Source organism: Convolutriloba macropyga, chromosome 8 (assembly GCF_964194025.1).
Source record: "Convolutriloba macropyga chromosome 8, txConMacr16.3, whole genome shotgun sequence".
In the NCBI taxonomy this organism is placed as follows: domain Eukaryota; kingdom Metazoa; phylum Xenacoelomorpha; order Acoela; family Convolutidae; genus Convolutriloba; species Convolutriloba macropyga.
The window spans coordinates 6,979,336-6,998,241 of record NC_134475.1 but is presented as its reverse complement, the minus strand read 5'-3'; the positions used below and the strand labels follow the sequence as shown (position 1 = coordinate 6,998,241).

At 38.9% G+C, this 18,906-nt stretch overlaps 1 protein-coding gene across 1 annotated transcript; it reads left to right on the top strand.

Moving 5' to 3' along the window:
* Positions 1-1,302: 1,302 nt before the first annotated feature.
* LOC142344423 (phospholipid phosphatase 1-like) lies at positions 1,303-15,062 on the top strand. Its single transcript, XM_075396052.1, has 2 exons — positions 1,303-3,387; positions 14,437-15,062. Exons 1-2 carry the CDS (start codon positions 2,802-2,804, stop codon positions 14,943-14,945), a joined length of 1,095 nt encoding a protein of 364 aa, XP_075252167.1. The 5' UTR covers positions 1,303-2,801; the 3' UTR covers positions 14,946-15,062.
* The last annotated feature ends 3,844 nt before the right edge of the window (positions 15,063-18,906 follow it).

The window sequence follows — 18,906 nt, the reverse complement described above, 5'->3', positions numbered from 1 at the left end:
CATGGCGAAATTGAAGAGCAGCAGAGAGATAGACAACAGTGAAATGCTGGGAGCGACCGGTGTTGGCTGGAAGCTGAGCTTCGGCAGTTAAAGCTAGAAAGTCGGAGACTACGTGACCAACTTTTAATTTAAAAAAGATTAATAGTAAACGCTGCGAATCAGCGGGAGTCCTGCTTGTTGAAATTTTGAACAGGGAGATGGAAGAGGCTACAAAACTAGCAAAAGCCAAAACAAGGGAATGTGTCGCTCTGGTAGATGAGCTAGAGTGTTTAGCTCGGCTGCTTGTTTGAAAATTCTTTATTTCCAAATACTTTGGTTATAACGAGAAACAAATCTGGCATGTGACCTGGGAAATCAGCTTTAGTTTGAAGTCACCTTCTGTCAATCGATATGCTACGAAGTGTCGCCAATCCTGTAACTTCACTGCAACCCATTAATCCAATGGGGAATGAGGGCATTTTGATTATCTCAAACAACCCTCTAGGGAACAAAATTTGACAAGATAAAGGACCACAATTGACGGTATGACAAACATTTTAATTTCAAAAGCAAAAAAGAATAAATCTGCGCCCAAACTAAACGAAATTGAAATTGATACACTAGATTAGTTGTATTTTGTAATATGTAGGAATGGCAGAACCAAAAATTAGCGACTACTTCTGCTAGCTGCCCGATTCATACAAAATCAATTCAATAGTCATGCACCAGGTTTACCGGAATGTCGGAGTGGCGTCCAATAAAACAAAGGTGGTTCCATTTATGCAGCTTCAGCCCCACAATATCGTGGATAGAGAGTCAATCAGTTTGAAGGAGCTGAATGATTTGCATGGCGAAATTGAAGAGCAGCAGAGAGATAGACAACAGTGAAATGCTGGGAGCGACCGGTGTTGGCTGGAAGCTGAGCTTCGGCAGTTAAAGCTAGAAAGTCGGAGACTACGTGACCAACTTTTAATTTAAAAAAGATTAATAGTAAACGCTGCGAATCAGCGGGAGTCCTGCTTGTTGAAATTTTGAACAGGGAGATGGAAGAGGCTACAAAACTAGCAAAAGCCAAAACAAGGGAATGTGTCGCTCTGGTAGATGAGCTAGAGTGTTTAGCTCGGGTGCTTGTTTGTTATTGACGTTATTTGTCAAGCAGGTAACATTCATTTTATCTGTTTTTTCAACTAACAGGCACCCATGCCGTTAACAATAACCACAAAAAATCAGTTAGAGATAATGGTGAAAATAACACAAGAAAAATAAACCGTTGATATGTCCACATCCAACAACAATAATCAAAACCTGAACTCATAAAATTGAGGTGACTTTCTCGAGTAAGCAATAAAACCTCTTCAAATCCGCATCTGTACTAACTGTTCTTATACGTTTATTCTTTAAAACAATTTGTTTCAATTCTTTAACATTTGCTGATTATTTCTATTTCGCAATTTAAATGAAGGCTTTGGCTTTGAACATTTTCTTCAGCTTAAACTCGAAAAGTAAAGTGCTTTAGAAACCCCCAATCAAAGCCGTAACAGCGTAAAGTGCACGGATTTTATACTATGAACAGATCGGATGGTTCAAAGCATGGGTCTTACCATTATATTATTATTCATAATTATTCAATTCTCAGATCATTCAAAATTCCAAGACTTGAGAACCGAGAAGTTCAGAGAATACTTATTTCCGATCTGCAAAAGTTGCCAACAGTCTGCCTGCAGAAATAGACTTTATCCGACCCTTGGGACTCAAAAGACGTTTTTTGTTTTTTATGTGGGACCGCCTGTTGCTGACTTTCCACGAGAGTGTTATGTACATGGATTCTGTGATTGCAGAAGATAGTGGAATTGAGACCAAACTACAATGGGAGCAATCCCGAATAGCCCTAAGAACAACAATATAGCCCATCATTATGGTATATTCACCATGATATAATAATAATAATAACAAAGGATTTAGGATAAAGTAATCCACGGGTTCGCATAAAAACCGGTTATTGAGTTGTTCAAAATTTATTGTTATTTACGTAAAGATGAGTTTCTTCAAGTCTCTACAGTTATTGCAGCCACACAATAGACGCCAATTGCAAGGGGCTTCAGTTTTCTGACCACTAAGCTTGGGGGATATAATGTGAAAGGCCCAAGTTGGCTATTACCTCCAATAAAACAATCATTTTCAATGCTTTTTTTAAGTTCCCAATACTACTTCGCAAGACTTCTCCGACGCCAATTGGTCTAGAAACGGTGTTTTTATTGAGTGTTATGATGCTATTGCCAGATCTTCGCACGGATTTTTTGGTGGCTAACCTGTCGTAGACAATAGGTAAAATGATATGGCAACCGTGAGCGAGCGTCGGGCTTAATTAACTCAATAGAAGGCAATTTTTTCTTGAGTTTGCTAAATTTTCAGTTGCTTTGGTTTTAATTACAGATGGTGATATTTTCAAGGAAATGCCATTTAGCAAGTCTTCATTGTTTTCCACGCTTCATTCGTTACGCTGCTACAAGTCGGAGCGTTGTTTTTAGATATTTTATGTTTTGCTTTTATTGTTCTGACTTTCTTTATGTTAATGTCTTCTGTTAGCTACTTTTGTTCATATTTTGTTTGCATTATTGCGTTCATTGAGCTCGAAAGTAAAAGTCAAACCAGTATTCATTTGACTCCGCCGACAATTTATTCATACTAAATGGTAAACGACTTCGTTATTTGCACAGAACAACTATTGGTAAATACACAACTTGTCAAATGGAACTTTGAAGCGTCATAAGTTTGAGCATCCGTGCTGAGTTGTTGTTTCGGTGAAAATTATTCTTGCACAGATGGCTTCTCGAAAGGCGTTGATGTCAAAAAACCTGGCGCTTATTCTGAACGCATCAGGTCTTTTGTTGTATATCTGCTTTGTTAATTGCATTATGTTAACATTCCCCGATGTTGTTGATAGGGGCGTTTATTGTGGCGATCCTAGTATTATATATCCTACGAAGAAGGAACTAGTGTCCGGCAGTGAACTTGTTCTAATAGCTATATTACCTGTGGCTGTTTTTATAATGATCGTTAACTATTTCACTGCAGCTTTAACTAAATTACCGTCGCCGAAGGACTCCTACAAACTATCAAATTTACTTTCATTTATCAAAGTAACCAAGATCTGTTGGGTTGAGAATTTGATAGTATTTCTGGTTTTTACTGCTGGAAATTCAACGTGCTACCTCATAACAGACATCACCAAGATAGCTGTCGGAGAATATCGTCCTCATTTTTTGGCCGTTTGTAAGCCGAACGATCTTCCCTTTCAGGACTGGGATCAGTTAAACTGCAAATACAACACATTGATGACAAGGGACAGCTTCAATTGTGCCGCTGATTTGACTGAATTGGAGGACGCTATGAAATCTTTTCCCTCCGGTTAGTAGGTGTCTGGCAAGTTTGTTTTAAAAAAGGAAAAAGTTGGAAAATAGGAAACAACCTATGGGAAACAATTAACAGCTGTACCTGAAAGAAAAGTGCTTGGCTTTCTTATTTTCATCAATGACTTAAAAAAAGTGATATCGAAAGCGTCCAGCTTGCAGACGCTGATTGTATTACAGCTAGTGATAATGAAACAAATGCTCAGACAAAAATAACAAATGAATTGGTAATATCTTCGTAATGCAGTTCAAAAAGGAAACAACTAAAATAAGACATTCAATTTGGGACTGAACACTTTAACGCTTTTTCTTTGAAATAATAAAGGGCCGTGTACACCATCCGGCATCGATGGATATAGGTCGAAAAATAGGGCATGATGAGTAGCACTTAGTAGCCGGATGCTGCACTCCAAGCTGTTCCCCTCCAGACAGTGTAAAGACGGCCCAGTCACAAAAATAAATAACAAGTGGAGAGGAAAGCACCTATAAATATATATATAGCACACATAGGGAACTAGAATGGAAGGATTAAAATAAAAATGGAACATCAAGGAATAAGCAAATGAATAAAGATAAGCAGCCAAACACTCAGTGCAGCCTTCCCTCCTCCACGACGGCGCTAATCGAAGTCTCACTGAGAACACGAGGCTTGAGGGCACGACATCACCTCAAGCAGAGAACACAGCTCCTCAGAAGTGCGAAGCTGATTTTCGTTCGGATGTAGCTTATAGTGTCGGCGTACGGCTCTCCGCGTTTTTCGCTGATCTTGGTTGCGAGTTGTTTCATAGCGCGCGATGCTGATGGACCTGGACCACCCGAACAAGCAAAAACCAGTGCATTGAAGCTGCTGTGTTCGGTTTCGCGGATTCGCTCTTCGTACTTATTTCGCTTGATGCTCTCGTGATATTTGCATGCATCTTTTATGGTCTTAGGGCAGCTCTTCGCATGAGGGTTGAAAATCTTCACATCGAAGAAAGTGCGATTAAAGCGGGAGCCCCACAGACCGTTTGCCTTGATGTCCAGTCGAGCGTCATCATCAGTGGTGGTGGAATTACTCGAGAAAATGTCTCCATCGAGCGACTGAAGTTTTGGCTCTATCTGTACATCGTGGCAAACGTCATCCATCAGGTTTGCAAACACATCTCTAATTTCGTTGTGTCGTAGGTGCGTATAACCGCCTTTGGCGCAATGGAGGGCATGGGTGAGGCTGAATTAGTTCCCGCATGGGCATATGGCTGGCGTGTTCTTCGCTTCCCAGGTGTAGCGAAGTGCTATTCCATCACGGAACTCAGTCTTCGTGAGGTCAAAACCATGTTTTGACAACGGAAGCGCGTTAAGCCAGCTTGATGCTCCTTTCTCCGAGGCCAGCTGGATGGTATACTTCATTTCTGGTAGATTGTTTTCGATTCTGGATTTTTTCGAGATGAGTTCACGTTGATTGTCTGCTTTCTGTCTGAGACTGATCTTGGTTTGTTCTACTTCACATTGTTGAATATTTTTGAATGACGCCAATGGTCTTGAGAGTTCAACTGATTGCTCAAGATTTTTGTGAAGATCTTGTGGGAGGGCGATGTTAAGCCCACCCATTCTGAGAGGGAGAGAAAAAAGTTCTCTTTCCTCTTGGATTACTTCTTTGCCGACGATGTTCGGTATGACTCGGCCAAGCCGCTCCTCCACCTTGTCCAGAACCCCGTCCATGGAAGGTGTAGTACGCGAGAGGACGCTCAACTTCTGTTGAACCCCCTTCGTCAAACATGCATAGGCATTCTGGGGTGATGTGAGAGCAAATTGACCAAGTCTGTCTAAACTTTTTGTGTATTTAGTTTCTGCATCTTTCAGGAAATTTTTACTGGCCTCAGAGCTTCCGATAACTGATCCCAGGACTCGAGCGCCCTGCGTGATTTCCACATTTGTGCCTGCAAACACAGTTGACGCTTGGCGCTCGCCTCCTGGCTTAATTATCAACTGACACTTCGGAGGATTGACAAGATATCCATACTTGGGACCGAGCTCAGTGAGCTTGTCGAAGAGTGCCCTGATATCTTCTAACTTACCGACGACGCTACCATCATCAGCATACCATTTTTTGTGTCAAAGAGTCATTATGAAGTCTTGTTATTAGGGGTAGGATTGCGATTCCATACATTGCCATCGCAAGGGGATCGCCTTGTGTCGTACCTTCCTGAGACAGTATGGTCGACTTACCGATGTAGAGATGAGACGGGTGGCTATAGGAATTCTGTAAGGCAACATGCAAAGATGGGCATAAGGCTTTCACGTTCTCTAATGCTGTTCGTCTATTGAGCACGTTAAAAGCGTTTTTGGCATCAATTAGAAGAATTGCTTCGTTTTCGGGATCATCAAAACTGTGGCGAAGCGAATGTATGGCATGTTCTATGCCACATTTCTGGCCCAGACACAGTTGCATGTTTCCACCGAGGGATGTTAGATCTTGCCTGATGCAGTCGACGATTATGCGTCCGGTGATGCGACGCATCACTTCACCAATACCAATAGGTCTCACACCTGGACATTTATCCAGAGCCACTAGTCGACAACCATTGTATGTAATCAAATCATCCAGTGGTATTATGGACGTGGCCAGCCTCTTAGCAAACTTGGCAACAAGCTTGCACAGGTTCGTGGAGGTTTGCCCGAAAGCAGAAAGTAGTCTACGCCAGTCATCGGCATCGAGACCTGAAGGCCCGGCACTGCCATGAGTCTTCATTGCATGCTTTCGGACGAGCCTGGCACTGATTTTGTCGAAGACAGCGGGGTGGTAAGGAAGCGTGCGTGGATGTTCGCTCTGAATGCAGTTGGGCTCCAAGGGTTGACCTTCAGGATGTTTGTCGCGTAAAATCTCGAGGACCGGTCTACCGTCTATGAGATCGGTAGGTGCGAGCACGCCGCCTTTGTGCTCATCCGAAAGAACGCGAATGCCATTACTGATCTTACCACGAGACATGAAATTGTTGAACATCTTGAGGTCAGAGTGCTGCTGTTTGTTCCTTGAATTCATTCTCATTTGGATTGCCTTCGCTTCAAAGAACAGTTCTGAGAAGTTGCAGCTGTACCATGCTTGCAGTCTACGCTTGATGGTCTTATTGTTCGATCCATCGTCCGTGTTCTTTGTTCGACTGAGGGTTAGGTGCGGAAGTATCATACAGAGGGTCAGAGATATATCGGATCTATCCGTGTTTACGGCAATCGGGGAGAGGACACTGTGAAGGGCTTCGGCGAACTGTTCCCCTGTCTTGTTCTTACCGAGCGTGAAGAACGAGGGCTTCCAAGTGACGACCTCGCGGTATATTTCGCGCACTGTTACCGCGTGATGAGGCTGGAAGTGGTCCCAAAAATTATTCGATGCTGCGGCGACGGAACGTTCGGGGGCGTGCGATGTTGCAGGATCTATGAGTGCAGTGTCGGGAACGGTCAGAGCGTTGTGTGGTGCCGGCGTTGCGATTGCTGTTTCGGTGGCTGCGGTGATCTCAGAGCAGTTTTTGCAGCTGAAGTTTTCGGTCCAATCTTTCGCTGCGGCTAGACCACTGCATTTCACGTGCAAATATTTATAACATGTATGACACCAGACGCCTCCCCTACGTAGGGGACCCTTGCAGAGTGGACAATGGGTTTGATCAGCCATCAAGCTGCGGGCTAGGAGTTGGGAAGGCTGCACTGAGGGGGACTAGATTAAGTTAATTACAGGAGAGTAATAACAGCAACGATACTTAAAGTATTGAATGATGTTAAACAGAATAATAGTGAAAACGTTGTTTCCATGAAAGGAGAAGTGCACGGTGTCTTTACAGAACAGGTTAAGTTCAAGAACATTTCTAAATGAAGGTGAAACAATAAACAACTTTAGGGCACAAGAATCAATATAATTATACAAAGCGTAGTTAAGGGCACTGATTTTCTTATTTATGAGGCGATTACAGCTGGTGGGTATAACTTTGGGAACAATCAAATTATTTGGGCTAAATTTAACAATAATCAGCTGAATGAGGAATTTCCAATGCTCTATGAAAGTTTCAATACTACTACGGTGATCATTGAAGCCGGCAATTACTACAACAGTGTTCAGCTTCTGGTCTGGGTATTTATTGATAACCTCACAGAGATCTAGCAGTTTAGCAACTCGATAGGAGTGAACACAACCCTTTACTTGACCCTCGTCTATATATTTGGTACGTCTATATATTTGCATCTTTCAGGAAATTTTTACTGGCCTCAGAGCTTCCGATAACTGATCCCAGGACTCGAGCGCCCTGCGTGATTTCCACATTTGTGCCTGCAAACACAGTTGACGCTTGGCGCTCGCCTCCTGGCTTAATTATCAACTGACACTTCGGAGGATTGACAAGATATCCATACTTGGGACCGAGCTCAGTGAGCTTGTCGAAGAGTGCCCTGATATCTTCTAACTTACCGACGACGCTACCATCATCAGCATACCATTTTTTGTGTCAAAGAGTCATTATGAAGTCTTGTTATTAGGGGTAGGATTGCGATTCCATACATTGCCATCGCAAGGGGATCGCCTTGTGTCGTACCTTCCTGAGACAGTATGGTCGACTTACCGATGTAGAGATGAGACGGGTGGCTATAGGAATTCTGTAAGGCAACATGCAAAGATGGGCATAAGGCTTTCACGTTCTCTAATGCTGTTCGTCTATTGAGCACGTTAAAAGCGTTTTTGGCATCAATTAGAAGAATTGCTTCGTTTTCGGGATCATCAAAACTGTGGCGAAGCGAATGTATGGCATGTTCTATGCCACATTTCTGGCCCAGACACAGTTGCATGTTTCCACCGAGGGATGTTAGATCTTGCCTGATGCAGTCGACGATTATGCGTCCGGTGATGCGACGCATCACTTCACCAATACCAATAGGTCTCACACCTGGACATTTATCCAGAGCCACTAGTCGACAACCATTGTATGTAATCAAATCATCCAGTGGTATTATGGACGTGGCCAGCCTCTTAGCAAACTTGGCAACAAGCTTGCACAGGTTCGTGGAGGTTTGCCCGAAAGCAGAAAGTAGTCTACGCCAGTCATCGGCATCGAGACCTGAAGGCCCGGCACTGCCATGAGTCTTCATTGCATGCTTTCGGACGAGCCTGGCACTGATTTTGTCGAAGACAGCGGGGTGGTAAGGAAGCGTGCGTGGATGTTCGCTCTGAATGCAGTTGGGCTCCAAGGGTTGACCTTCAGGATGTTTGTCGCGTAAAATCTCGAGGACCGGTCTACCGTCTATGAGATCGGTAGGTGCGAGCACGCCGCCTTTGTGCTCATCCGAAAGAACGCGAATGCCATTACTGATCTTACCACGAGACATGAAATTGTTGAACATCTTGAGGTCAGAGTGCTGCTGTTTGTTCCTTGAATTCATTCTCATTTGGATTGCCTTCGCTTCAAAGAACAGTTCTGAGAAGTTGCAGCTGTACCATGCTTGCAGTCTACGCTTGATGGTCTTATTGTTCGATCCATCGTCCGTGTTCTTTGTTCGACTGAGGGTTAGGTGCGGAAGTATCATACAGAGGGTCAGAGATATATCGGATCTATCCGTGTTTACGGCAATCGGGGAGAGGACACTGTGAAGGGCTTCGGCGAACTGTTCCCCTGTCTTGTTCTTACCGAGCGTGAAGAACGAGGGCTTCCAAGTGACGACCTTGCGGTATATTTCGCTTACTGTTACCGCGTGATGAGGCTGGAAGTGGTCCCAAAAATTATTCGATGCTGCGGCGACGGAACGTTCGGGGGCGTGCGATGTTGCAGGATCTATGAGTGCAGTGTCGGGAACGGTCAGAGCGTTGTGTGGTGCCGGCGTTGCGATTGCTGTTTCGGTGGCTGCGGTGATCTCAGAGCAGTTTTTGCAGCTGAAGTTTTCGGTCCAATCTTTCGCTGCGGCTAGACCACTGCATTTCACGTGCAAATATTTATAACATGTATGACACCAGACGCCTCCCCTACGTAGGGGACCCTTGCAGAGTGGACAATGGGTTTGATCAGCCATCAAGCTGCGGGCTAGGAGTTGGGAAGGCTGCACTGAGGGGGACTAGATTAAGTTAATTACAGGAGAGTAATAACAGCAACGATACTTAAAGTATTGAATGATGTTAAACAGAATAATAGTGAAAACGTTGTTTCCATGAAAGGAGAAGTGCACGGTGTCTTTACAGAACAGGTTAAGTTCAAGAACATTTCTAAATGAGGGTGAAACAATAAACAACTTTAGGGCACAAGAATCAATATAATTATACAAAGCGTAGTTAAGGGCACTGATTTTCTTATTTATGAGGCGATTACAGCTGGTGGGTATAACTTTGGGAACAATCAAATTACTTGGGCTAAATTTAACATTAATCAGCTGAATGAGGAATTTCCAATGCTCTATGAAAGTTTCAATACTACTACGGTGATCATTGAAGCCGGCAATTACTACAACAGTGTTCAGCTTCTGGTCTGGGTATTTATTGATAACCTCACAGAGATCTAGCAGTTTAGCAACTCGATAGGAGTGAACACAACCCTTTACTTGACCCTCGTCTATATATTTGGTACGAGAAGTACCCAAGACCAAGTCCGAGCAGCTGGAGGGAAGAGGGTAGGCATCAAAACGTCCCATTCACAGAGCCTGCTAACATTCAAAACACAAAAAAAAATGCTCTAAAAATGAAATCAATTAGAATGGTACGACCTGATGTGATGAAGGAAGTTGGTTGGCATCAAAACATCCCATTCACGGAGCCTGCTAACATTCAAAAACACAAGAAATTGTTCTAAAAAAGAAATCTGTTAGAATGATACGACCTGATGCGATGAGTCGGACCTTGACTCTAACGAACCATACCCGAACCTTGCCTCTAAAACCCTCCCATTGGAGGTCCCCAGTACAAGGATTTTGCCATAACAAATCTATTTAATATATTTATCACAACAATTAGGCTAACACTTTAACTGCCTTTTTTGATTAAATTTTGATTCTTGGCGATGTCAATGTCGTCTTAATTGATGACGCCTACAATTGGCGTTTTTCTTGATAAGTGCTGTTCTTGGAGTAAGTATGTTAATGTTTCTACGCATAAATCTGGTGGGATATTGGATCATAACAATGACTACGGGCATTGAATTAGATCATCTTGATGTCTTAAATCCTACCGGATGTGATATTTTTCTCAGACTCTCAATATACATGGTAAGGAATGGGATATAATTGAAAACAATTGATTAATTATCGAAATTGGAGGAAATTTGATACAAAAGCTTTTAGCAACTAAGTGGTCAAAGAATGCAAAATCGGCCTGGAGAAATCGCTTCTAATGAATACAATTACGTAAATGAAAACCATCCAACTCGATCAAGAACAAAGTATTCACAGCTGCCAGTTCTTCGATGTTGAATTGAGAGTGCTAGAAAGATTAAAAAGAAAGCAGGAAAAAGTGTACAGAAATATGTCATCTTTGCAAGACAGAAATCTGTATTTGAGTTCAATCACTTCGTATTTTGATATTTTCAAGAAAATAAAAACAAACCGAATACCTTAAATTTTGCTTGAGTTGCACAAACCCGATCAGAAGTATTCTGTGGTGAAGAGAGTTTGAGGAGGAACCGATGGAGAGCCCTCAAGAAAGATAGGTTGTACAATTAATTTCGTAGAATTGTTCAATAACTGAAGCGGTTCTTAAAGCTGTGCCCTTTGTTGATAGTGTAAATGTTGATCACTCATTTGGCACGCCAATGGCGTATTTCATTGAGCTATCAGACAACTATTTTGTTAACTTGATCTCCGGGACATCAATGAGCACTTCTACTAATAATATCTTTTCTGGTAAGTTTTACAAAATGTCGAAATATAACATTTTTCTTCGCAAAAATCATTAATTTGGCTCTTGGAGGTGAGTTTTTCCCCGAAAACTTGAAAGAAGGCTTTTTCAGGCCAATGTTGAACTAAACCTTGATTCAGTGATCCTATCAAGCTATCGGCCTGTAACCAACCTGCGTTTTGCCAAATGAATTGAAAAAGCTGTTTATGATAAACTGTCACATTATTTGGAATCTAATTATTTATTGAGTAAATACCAAAGCGCCTATAGGAGTTCTTTTTCTACTGAAAAAGCTCTGCTCAGTCTCAAATAAAGACGATTATAAGTCAATTATTAACATTGAACTTGATCTGTTATCTGCTTTTGAAGTCCTCTCTTCTTTCCAATCTCTTAGGAATACGATTGCTTGTTTCAGACCTGCAGACGGATATTTTGACCAGCTGCTCTCAAAATCTTTGCCATCAATGGAGTCTTTTCTAATAGAATCAAAATGTCGACAAGTGTTCGGCGGGGATCGGTTTTGGTTCCACTGCTTTTTCTTGTTTTCTTCGGCCTTTAGAAGATAATTTAATACTGGATTTGAACTATGATTTTTATGCTTATGATACCGTTCTTTATTTTGTAGCTGAGTTCGATTTTGCAAAGTAAATTAAAGTAAATCATTTTTTTCAAGCTGGAGAAGAATTGAATTTGAACACAAAACAGACTGAGTTTTTGAGTCGGCAAATGTTGCGGAAGTGTAACTTTTCAAAAATCAGTGCATATGGCGATATAATTTTGATATTTCATGCATTGAATGTATCTTTATAACGTGAAGTGTTTGTTTCGTATAATTGTACACATGCAGCGTTTGGCACAATTTTGGCAGCTTTTTGTCCAACTGTTCTCATTTTTTGTTTTGGATTTAATAACTGGAGAAGTCTTTTTGTGCGCTGTCAGGGATCCTAATATACATTTGATATTAATTGAACAATTTTGTTGCATTTAGTATTTGATGTTCTGCGGGATTTTTTTTCATAAAGGCAATTTTGAATTTTTTGAAAATTTTATTGCAAAATATTTTGTTTCCAATTTTTGAATTATTTTTCTACTTTTTTATCTATACGATAGCTATATTATTTTATGCTAAATAATTACGTGCAATTGTTTTTCTACTTCATTTTCTAATTCGATTTTTAAATTTCAAAAGTCAAGAACAAGTCTTTGTTTTTTATCATGTGTTTTTGTTTTTGTCCTTATTCCCAGCATTCAAGCATGTATCAGTCCTGAGAAATGTATCATTTTCCTGAGAAATTTTCCTACAGTTCTTATCAACTCTGCTTTTATCAGTTTATTTGAAAGTAAGGATTTTAGCCTTTCTTAGATTTTGTTTGCAATTGGTTTCATTTGACTTAGTGCAGCACTGAGAATTTGCTTGAAATGTCGTTTAAACCTTTTGACTGATAAATACTTTCTACGAATAATAATGGGGTTTTGGTTTTGATTTTAAACGGTTTTTTGCCTGTATACCTTTTTTATTCTTTTTTTTTCAATTAATTTGAAACTTTGCGATTTTTAGCCTATTGTATTGTTCTTTCGATTTTATTGGCAATTGAATTAAAGCCTCTTCATGTAGATTTTTTTTTAGTACAAGGGATACAAGTTTCTTTTGCTACAGTTTCTTTTTGTCTCTTTCTATGAAATTAGAGAAAAATTCATTAAATTTTTCTCAATTTTGTTCTCAGTTTTTCTCCTTTTCAAAATTAGAGATGTTTGTAAGCTCATTAAGGCTTTGCGTATTTTTTGAGTCTGAATAACTAGTTTTCGTTGTATGAAACATAGCTTTTCGTTTGTATGTGTACTTATATTGCATGAAAAATTTCCTAAATTTTATTCATTTTGCCGAAATTTTCTTTCTTTGTTTGACTTAAGATGGTTACTATCTCTGTATTGAGCCCTTCTGCTTGGAGGGATAAGCTTTTTGAAAAACCAGTTATTTCGGTGGATACCATTTCGAGTTGTTTCCGGAATTCTTCCGGTTATGTTTTTTGTCGTCTGACGCTCTTTTCGTTTTACATTTTGTTCTAGAACATTCTTTCGCTTCACGTTTTCAGTCACTCTTTCACTCTTGATTTTTTGCTTTTCGCTTGACCTTAATCGCTCGCATTCAGATTTTATGTCTATTGCTAAAACAAAGTTGGTTGTAATATAAGAGTGCATAAGGGACTTGTAGCGTAGTGGATAATGCAGTCGTTTCGACGCCAGGGCTGGGGGGTTCGAACCTCTACATCGTCAATAATTTTTGCACGCAAAATTGTTCTCAATTGTACTACCCCTTTGAATAAATGTTGGCAGCGATAAGTTTTTTTTCATATCTGTTTCTATCTGTATTTTATCTATCTATCTATCTGTTGTTTCTATCGTTATAGATGTTTCTATCTATTCTTTCGCAGTTATTCGGGTAATCTGCCGGCTATGGTTTTTATACAAAGGTTTTCTTTGATTGCGTATGCGGCAGATTGTTTGCTTGAAAATGCCAAAACGTTTTTGTACATCGTTTTTTTTAGAAAGTAAAATGCACTCCTACCTCGCCCTTGCCCAATAGCCCCCCTTGACCTTGGTATAGACCGCTGTTCTCCTTAATTGTTCTAGACAAGGAATACGTTGGCAAAATATGTGAAAAAATAAACTGGCAAATTTTTTCCCGTTTTGCCGATATGTCTTTTGATAAAAATTGCAAAGATTTGAAATTTCGGCAGAAAAAAATCATAATACATCACGAAAGCGATCTGTTTTTGAGGTTTTTACAGGACTAATTTTTTTATACATTTTTGGCGCATTACTTCTTTGAATGGTTGCGAGAAGAGATTCGTAATGTAATTTACGTATTATAATTCTGTAGGATCAGTGTCATATTCCAGGTATCAGTTCTAATAGTTTGATGATATTTTAGTAGTTCCAATAGTTTAATGATATTTTAGCAGTTCTAATAGTTTAATGATCTGTTAGTAGTTCTAATAGTCTAATGATGTAATATGTTAAGTGGCGCTTTTTAAAGTGGTCCTTTTTAAATTGCTGAGTGGATTTTAATTGGTTGCCAAAATTTTTGTGGTTATATTCTGGTTGTTGTGTTGTGGTTGTTTTTCGGAATTCAGTTGTAACAAACAACCAGTACAGTAAGCAGAATTTTTAAAAATTAGTCCATGATTTTAGTTAGTTATCAGCGCTCAATTGTTTAAGGTCATGCGTCAATTGCACTATTCGCTGGGGTCTTCGGAGTTACATATCTGCAAAAGTTTCTGCATCCGTTCAACTCAATCTGTATGATCAAGACACTTCTGCAGGTGTGTTTCCTGGTCACCTCATGGTTTGTGGCGTTTACTCGCGTCGCCGACAACCACCACCATTTATTGGACGTCATGGTAGGAGGTCTAATTGGGTCTGGCCTGGCTGTCATTTTTGTCCAACACTGTTTTCCAGTTCAGCAATTCAAATGCGATGAAGGAAAGTATAAAATATCGAACGCTCATGAAAGTTCTGAGGCATTGAAGGTACATGCGACGCCCAAGGTTTCAAGTGAAAGGTCGAGAGTTATGGACTTCAGCGTCACCGTTGCGAGCGGAGGATTAGACAGCCCAGATCGCCCAGCGCAGCTCTCGAGTTCTCTGAACAGAGACTTTGTCGAATATCAGAACTCGAGGGGAACTTCGGCGCCAAATTCTCCTCAAAGAACGGAACTACAATTTTAGGATTGATCACGTATCCCCAAAACTGAAGCCATATCTAACTATTGCCATATCACTGCATTAGCGAATAATCGGAATTGATAAATTAGAGTTCAGTTTAATTTACACTTTTATTTATTATTTTGTTTTTTTTCTCGAGAAGTAAAATAGGATTTGGGTTTTGAGAAGAATTTGAGCTGTCGATTTCGTGTACCAATCTAAATTTTCTGTTGGGAGCCGTTTTGTAAAAAGGTTAAGGATTGATCTGGTTTTTGGGTTGTGCTTATATGAACGCATGAAATAGCGCGCAAGGGAATTAAGATGAAAAGAGGTACACTATTGAATTGTACTCGTTGTTTAATTGCTCTCGAACGAAGTTTCATGCAATTATTGTAAACATGTGGGTCTTTTTTAATGCAAAATTTTTGCTTGACCCTTCTGTCGTAGAACATTCTTTGACTTCTTGAGTGACTTTTCATGCTAGAGTTCTTCATTTTTGAGTGATCTAAATTGCTCTCTTTCTGAAAGAAAGTTTGTTGCTAATATACAAGCGATTATGAGCGAAGAGAATCAAAGTATTGTATATTAGTGGTTAAAATGTCAGACTGAAGCAACACATCTTGTAAATTTTTTACTGGTCTCGAAGGAAGTTTGAAGGAATTATTGTAAACATCTGTGTATTTATTTATGCAATGTTGTGGACAGTTTAGCCAAAACATTTTCCAAGGTTCGTTTGCTCGCATGAGCGATAGGTTGACTTTTTTCGTGTTCAATAACCTGATATCTTTTAAGCCCTAGGGCATTAAGTCTCTGAGCAGCTCTTTTATAATTTATGTAAGCTCTAAGTGTGAGTTTCAGCGCAGCTGCTGCAGTTTGAAGCAACCGTACCCCCTTTTGCCATTCCCCCATCGTTCTCGCCCTCTGGGACTAGCCTCCGTGTGATTAAGTTAAGCAACGCAAACTGTAGTCAGTTGTTTTGTTTTTGCAAAGCAAGCTGTAGTCGATTGTTTTTTTTTTCAAAGTAACCAATCAAGATAATAGACATGGGTTGTGGTGTCGTATTCTTGTCTGTAGCGTTTAATAGTCCATCCTTTTATAGAAGATGCATGTCAATCTAGCTTTTGACCGCATTTTAGACTGCTAAAACAATCTAGTAAGATTTTCAGTTTTTATCATTTTTTTGTTCCGACCCCTCTTGAGGGGGGGGGGGGGGGGGGGGGGGAGGAACTATATACTCAAATGGGTTTTTTTGTTCAGTCGATTTTGGCCGATCGATATATTCATCGTAGAGAGTTGAAACTGATATCATTAGAAAGCTTGTCCAGCGTAGAATATGGAATTAAAAAAATTTTTTGGTTTTCGTTTTTTACAGGGAGTTATCGAGGTTTAAACTTTTGAAAAAATAGAGTGTGAATTCCGTTGATTTTATTCACATTTTTCGGAATTTTGACAGAAAAATTTCGCCAATTTTGCTAAAATTTGCTAGAATTTTTTAAAAGAAAGTCTTGTTGATTTTATATTTAAGGAGAGAAAATATTGTCGGCTATTTCTATTTAATTTCTTTGTCAAAAAATCTGGCTAAATATTTCAAAATCCAGACTTTTCATCAAAAACAGCACGAAATAAGTTTCTTCAGTCCAATTTGATTAAAATTGCAGGAAATGCACACCCAAACACCACTAACACAATCGTTGTAGATTCCAAAGGGGGCAATTTCTACTTCAACTTCCGTTGAGATTGCTCTGTAATTAAAACTTTACTGTTTTTTGCTAACTTTACTCGTTGACTATCAAAAACGCAGCATTTATTTTTGATTTTTTAACTAACAAAATATCTATCTATGACATTCGAAAAGTTAGTTCTTCTGAATGGACAAACAGCATCAGCAGGGCTAGTTTTGGATAGTTCTTGGACTGTTACAATCCAAAAATAATTTGGATTATAATCAGTCGGTCTTTTTTTAAAAAAATTGATCTATTTTATGTTAATTAAATAACAGAACATTTCAAATTAAAGCTTACTAGTGATAGGTTCAATTGGCTTCCTAATTAGCTCCAAATTATTGTATCTACTCTGTTACTTGAAAGCTTATGGTCGTTTTGACTTCTAAAAATATTTGATTTTTAAATAAAAAATGACTTATTGAACTTTGATTCCATTTTTTCTTTTTTGTCAACTTGTAGCTTAGTGTCAGCAATGAAAGGATGCTTATTCTTTCTACTAAATTCAAACTCAATCTTTATTGAGGTTTTATGCCTCAAACTCTGGTTTTCTGGCTTTGATTTTACTAGATTTTACATTTTTTCTAATTTTTAGCTTTTTGCGCATTTTTCATGTCTTCTATTTTTGTCGCATTATCATGTTATTGACAGTTCATATATCACATTATTGGCGTTCAAAATAAGTCACCATTGATACTATTAAAATCCTTAAAGATTTCGATTTCGGTTTTAACGTCTTCGACACTACTTTCTCGAATAATTTGAATTTTTAACGTTATTGGCGTTTAAAATAGACACAATCGATAATATTCAAATATTTTAGGATAGGAAGTTTTAACGGCTTCGACAATACTTTCTCGAAGAATTTAATTGAACTTTTCAATTTTGTCTTTAACTGTCGTTTTTACTTTGTCTTTTTAGTTGTTTGAAATATCCTGTACAAGTACCCCGTCTCATTGGCTTTCATGGAAGAATAGATGAGCCGATTTTCTGATATTAGTAGATAGCTGATGGCTTTCATGACTTTGAAAACCATTGTTTTCCAAAATTAAAAAAACATTAATTTCGTAATTGGTTCTTTCTGTCTGTTTGTTACTTAGTCTCGTTAATTACAGGCCAAATATGACATTATTGTTGTCAAAAGAAGGTGCCAAAAATGATTGGTATCACAAAATCTAATGTTTTAAAGAATTCGTTATGCCTTTACTGGCTTCGACACAGGTTTTTCACAAAAAAAATAATTTAATTTTTGATTTTTGTCATATTTGACGTTCCTTTTATAGACGTAAGACATATTCTGGATTTTTGCAAATCTCATGGGCTTCCTTTGGAAGAGTAAACGAACCTGTTTTATTATTTCATTTTGTAATTAATGGCTTTCATGTCTGGAAACAATTTTTTTTTCGAAAAAAAATGTTACTTAATTTTGCCTTTTTTTCCCTTTTTGACTACTTGTTAACTTGTTTCATTAATGAGAGGTCACATAATACCTTTTCAGTGTTCGAAGAAGGTGCAATCGAACATAGTTTGGGCGCCAATTTATGGCTTTACGGCTTCAAAAGCGTTTTCTGGCAAGTTTTAATTGATTTTTTGTTTGTTGTCTATTTGTTGTTCTTTTTGTAACAGCATAAACAATGTAATATCGACAGTTGTTAAACCCCTTCTATAAAAGCATTGGTAATTGTAATCCAATGCGATATTTTATTTGATTTCTAATGGTTTAACTTTGAATTTAATTGTTTTTAATAATTATAAGCGAATTTTTCAAATTTACTGTTTTTGTTCTTTATTGTGTAACTGTTACCAAGCCTTATTATGGACTGGTCCTATATCTTTTCTGGCGAAGTTATTTTGTTTATTTTCAGTTTAATCTGACTATATTATGACTTTGTTATTAGGTTCTGTTTTTTAAAACGGACATAAAGTTTTTGATGTAATTAATGTTTGTTGTGGTTCTTGTTGTTAAATTTTGCTGTTCGTCTTGACTCGCTTTCTTAATATTGATATATCTCAATAATTTAATGCATCATTTTTTACTCCATTGATTTATTTGCTTTGGAGGCTATCTTTTTGTTCATACAACAATTTTTTTGAAAAATACTTGAATTTTTGGGTTTTTCTATCTGTTCTTCATTTGCTGGAGAATTATGTCAAAATTGTGGATGAGAGGGTTCGGAACCTTCTATGCGATCGCACATTACCGAGCCTCCTTGTTTAGTTCTCATTCAGTTCTCATAAGAATGAAACTAGTTTATGGGGCGGAT

Bases quoted from the DNA above. Each gene is read 5' to 3' on its own strand.
- LOC142344423 (XM_075396052.1), top strand. From the start codon at position 2,802: ATGGCTTCTCGAAAGGCGTTGATGTCAAAAAACCTGGCGCTTATTCTG. The intron at 3,388-14,436 runs GTTAGTAGGTGT...CAATTGTTTAAG, and splicing joins TATGAAATCTTTTCCCTCCG to GTCATGCGTCAATTGCACTA.